Raw genomic sequence first — 5,000 nt, forward strand, 5'->3', positions numbered from 1 at the left:
TCACTTCACGAAATATCTTTTCACGATATCATACATCCCTAAAAAGCAAGTCTCATAAGGTCTAAAACTCCCAGAAAAAACACCAATCTTAATCACCATTGCCTTCCCTTAAATTCCCAAGAATTGCCCTGAACCTCCGAGAGCAAGGCCGCAGCCCCGACCAGCCAGGCCGTCTGAAGTGCTGCCAGGCCATCGGGTGGTACCTGCAGGAGCAGAACATCGCGCAGATTAGCATAAATCTCACGGACTTCGAAGTCACCCCTGTGCACATTGCGTATGAAGAGGTCAGTCAGTTTGGACGGTTGTACAGGGAAATGTTTTGGGTAAGACTGGCAGAACAGAAAATAGGGTAATATGTAAACATTTGCATTTTTGTTTATCTTATTATTATTCTAATTATCGTGGCCGTTATCATTACCATCTTCATCATTATTGTTATTCTTTTTATTATTATTATCATTATCATTATTATTATTATTATTATAATTATTATTATCATTAGTATTATTATTATCATTATTAATAACAGCAATAACAATTATAATAATAATGATACTACTACTACTACTACTACTATCAATAAATGATTTTACGATTATAACTAGAAGCACTCAGAGAGCCCATACCTCCGTCAAGGCAATAGGGTCACTGATGCAATAAAAATATTCACACTTGAAGAATGACATTAAGATCACCTTTCTCAAACACACAGGTGACGTCCATAACCATAACCTACTTAGCGGAGGTGATAATGGTAATGGTGATAATGATCATTAAAAAAAATCCTGGATCCGAATCATGATCCGGATTAACATCAAAATCTAATGAAATCAAGTCAGGCTAAGACACACGGGAGGTAAAAATAAATCATAAAAATCTGTTCATAACATTTTAACGTTTAATTTGCAATTGGGGTGACTCGTACAGTCGTTAAAACGAGATGAATCCAAAATTTAATGGAATCCAAGTTACGCCCATACATATCCCTTGAAAAAAATAATGAAATTAGTTCATACCTTCTTGATCTATCCTTCTAACCAAAGAACAAACTAAATAACCAACGCGACCAAAAACATAACCTCCTTGGCGGAGGTAATGATAAGCATTGGCATGATCATTTGTAGTAATATCAGTTGTAATGACTTAAATGAATAGCAGTGGCAGTAGTAGTGAGAAGAACAATAGCAATACGTCTTAAAGAGGTCGATGTCAAAATATTTTCCTGACGCAGGCCAAGAAGGACGCCGAGGACCTGAACCTGGCCGTCACGGGCTCGGAGATCGTGGGCCTGGTTCCTCTGGCGGCGATCCTGCAGGCTGCGGACTACTACATCGAAAAGGAGAAGCTGTTCATCCTCGACGAGGAACAGAAGGTCCATCTCGCCATCAACCGCCTTGGCTTGACTACCATATCCTCCTTCAATCCAAAGTAGGGAGCCTGGAGACATTTTTGTATTCTTGGAATCGAACAGTAACTATTTCATAATCACATGAAATTATGTATTTTATTGGAGCATTCTGCCTGTTAGCGAAATTCCTTCACTCTTCATTCATCCTCCGCCTTTCCCTTAACTCGTAAAAATTCCCTTTCTATTATCTTATCAAGAGGATTACTCTTACACAACAGCCAACTACCAGTACTTTGTCTGCCATCAGACACCAAGGAAAATTAATTTCATTTCACGAAAGTCTTTCTTTTCCACTTCAGGGAGAGGATCATTGAGTACTGCCTCGAGAACCAAAACTCGAATGCTCTGGCCAACAACACCGTGTCTCAGTTCATCAGAAGTGTGGCAGCGCGCACGCCTGCCCCGGGAGGCGGCTCCGTGGCCGCTACAGTTGCTGCCTTAGTAAGTCTACCCTCTGACGTGGCTTTCCCTACGCTCTAATGACTTTTGGCCGACCTGAAACCTGAGGCGGAATACACTCGCGGATTTGTTTCGTCTGAATGGTGAAATTAAACGGAAGTGGTATCCATAACCATTCGCACAAGAAATAACAGGAAATCATTCCTCCCCAATCCAGGGTTCAGCACTAGGCGCCATGGTGGGCCAGATGACGTACGGCAAGCGGCAGTGGGAGGCCCTGGACGCCACCATGCGGCGCCTCCTCCCGCCCCTCCACAACACGGCCGTCGACCTCATACCCGCCATCGACGCTGACACCGCCGCCTTCAACGACTACATGGTAACTCGTAGTTTTATAATTAATATGGATTTTGTCCAAATATCAAGCAGTAATTTTCAAGCTATTTTAATCACATGGACACAGATGAAAAATGACATGCAAAACAACATGAAAGACACAAGATATATACGAACACATCCATGCAACAACGCTCCTAAGAGTAATACTCCTCCCACTACCTACCACACGCACAGGCCGCCCTCAAGCTGCCGCAGAAGACGGAGGCGGAGAAGGCGAAGCGGGAGGCGGCGGTGAAGGCGGCGACGGAGGCGACCATCCGCGTGCCACTCTCCCTCATGAGCACAATTAACGGCACTTGGGACGCCCTTGCGGAGATGGCGGGGGTCGGAAACATCAACTGCAGATCCGACCTTCAGGTAAATAGCAGTCTTTCTCTTCATCTTTACTGTTGGCAGATATGTTCATGAACAGTGGTGGTTTGACTCAATATTTCATTTACTGTAAATCTGATAACTGTCAATGGTATTCATTTTACGAAAGAACGCAAAGGACCATATACATCTATATTTTCGGTCATTTTTCCACCTCTAGTTTATTTTCAGCTGTCTCATATCCAATTGGGTGGCTCTCACCTTTGAAATTACCCATATTATCCCAAATAAAAATGTAGGAAGGCTATAATTTGGTCTGCATTGTTATCTAACCATTTAGAAATTGTAATTATTCGTTTTATATTTTTTTTAAATGACGAACTTATTTCTAAAACGAAAACGTATTATAATTAATGTTTAAAAATCGTGAAAAACACCTCATGTTCTACCAATTATTTTTTCCAATCTTGAGACCATAAAAATACAGAAACTGAACAAATATTCTTTTCACACAACAAGACTTTAATACTTCAACTCTTACTCCTCATTAAACTCACAAAGGGGCGTCCTCCAAACCGAACCATCAAGCCTTACCCTTCCTTGCGCTCTTCTACAGGTGGGTGCTCGGTGCCTAGAAGCTGGTTCCTGGGGCGCCTATTACAACGTACTCATCAACCTGGACAACATCACTGACCCATCCACCAAATCTACCTACTTGGCCGAAGCGGACGCCCTCTTGCAACGAGCCAAGCAAGGGTGCAGCGCCGTACTTCAGGCGGTAGAGAGGCGGCAGAAGTAAACAACGGGAAGGGAGAATAACTATAAAAGTTGATGAGGATTTGAGTCACTTTTGCTTGATCAATTTTTGTTCTTTGAGTTCGTTTGCGAATAATGTGAAAACGCGAAACAAGAATGATTTCATTCTACTTTTGTAAACATTTCATTGTAGGATGTAATAGAATAAATAAACTATCCCTGAAAGATAAGTTTTCTTTCGTAGCAGAAGTGAATTACTGATTAAAATCGATGTAAGAAATTTATTTTGCATGTGGGGTAATCTACATAATAATCAGATGGATTATCATGCTTTCAAATATGAACCGCCAATTCACGTTGCTCAATTATGTGTTGCTCAATAACACCCATGAAAGATACATATCCTTGTAATGAGAAATAAATGTTGACCTCTGGAGATAATAGTCAATTATTTTCTTTCTGTGCGTGCTGTGGTTAACCTTATCAATTCAATCCTGATCAATTCAGTCTCGGATGTTAAGTTAACTTGCTATTTTCTTTGTTTCTTTACATTCTCTCTTTCTAGCACATTTATTTGTTTAAACCATCAACTATCCATTCTCTCTGTCTACCTCTCTCCCTCCCTCCCTCCCTCCCTCCCTCTCTCTCTCTCTCTCTCTCTCTCTCTCTCTCTCTCTCTCTCTCTCTCTCTCTCTATCTATCTATCTATCTATCTATCTATCTCCCTCCGTCCCTTTCTCTCTCTGTCTCTGTCTCTCTGTCTCTCTGTCTCTCTGTCTCCCTGTCTCTCTCTCTCTCTCTCTCTCTCTCTCTCTCTCTCTCTCTCTCTCTCTCTCTCTCTCTCTCTCTCTCTCTCTCTCTCTCTCTCTCTCTCCCTCCCTCCCTCCCTCTCTCTCTGTCTCTGTCTCTGTCTCTCTCTCTCTCTGTCTCTCTCATTTTCTCTATCACACTCTCCTCCCCTCCTCCCCTCTCTCTCTCTCTCTCTCTCTCTCTCTCTCTCTCTCTCTCTCTCTCTCTCTCTCTCTCTCTCTCTCTCTCTCTCTCTCTCTCTCTCTCCCTTTCTCTCTCTCTCTCTCTCTCTCTCTCTCTCTCTCTCTCTCTCTCTCTCTCTCTCTCTCTCTCTCTCTCTCTCTCTCTCTCCCTTTCTCTCTCTCTCTCTCTCTCTCTCTCTCTCTCTCTCTCTCTCTCTCTCTCTCCCTTTCTCTCTCTCTCTCTCTCAGTCTAATCATTAGCGATAAAGACAAAACTAACTAAAAGTTTTGTTTAATTTCTGACGCATTTTTGAGATTCAAACTTGAGCAATCCTTTACTGTTTGTGCATCATCCCCACACTCCTAAATACATATCTATCTATCCATCTAATATATGTATCAACTCATCTATTTATCTGTCTACTTATATCTATCTATCTATCTACCTACTCATTTATTTATTTATTTACCTACTCATCTATTTATCTGTATAATCGTCTATCCATCTATCTAATTATCTATTCGCGTATCTGATTATCTATTCGCGTATCTAATTATCTATTCAAGTATCTAATCATCTATTCGCATATCTATCTATTAATCTATTCACGTATCTATCGATTCATGGCTTTTGGGAAAATATGAATCTTTACTATCATGTTCCTTTCAAATTAGAACCGCCAATTCACGTTGCTCAATAACAGCCATGAAAAATACATATCCTTGTAATGAGAAATATATGTTGACCTCTGGAG

At 41.2% G+C, this 5,000-nt stretch overlaps 1 protein-coding gene across 1 annotated transcript in view; it reads left to right on the forward strand.

Moving 5' to 3' along the window:
* LOC113810735 (formimidoyltransferase-cyclodeaminase) overlaps nt 1-3,708 on the forward strand; it is a 7,783-nt gene extending 4,075 nt beyond the window's left edge. Inside the window, exons 5-10 of the mRNA XM_027362371.2 lie at nt 122-284; nt 1,232-1,428; nt 1,708-1,849; nt 2,025-2,186; nt 2,381-2,563; nt 3,135-3,708. Coding sequence (XP_027218172.2) covers nt 122-284; nt 1,232-1,428; nt 1,708-1,849; nt 2,025-2,186; nt 2,381-2,563; nt 3,135-3,317 — 1,030 coding nt within the window. The 3' untranslated portion in view covers nt 3,318-3,708. The remainder of the gene's footprint in view (nt 1-121; nt 285-1,231; nt 1,429-1,707; nt 1,850-2,024; nt 2,187-2,380; nt 2,564-3,134) is intronic.
* The last annotated feature ends 1,292 nt before the right edge of the window (nt 3,709-5,000 follow it).

The sequence above is a fragment of the Penaeus vannamei genome, chromosome 18 (genome assembly GCF_042767895.1).
Source record: "Penaeus vannamei isolate JL-2024 chromosome 18, ASM4276789v1, whole genome shotgun sequence".
Taxonomy (NCBI): domain Eukaryota; kingdom Metazoa; phylum Arthropoda; class Malacostraca; order Decapoda; family Penaeidae; genus Penaeus; species Penaeus vannamei.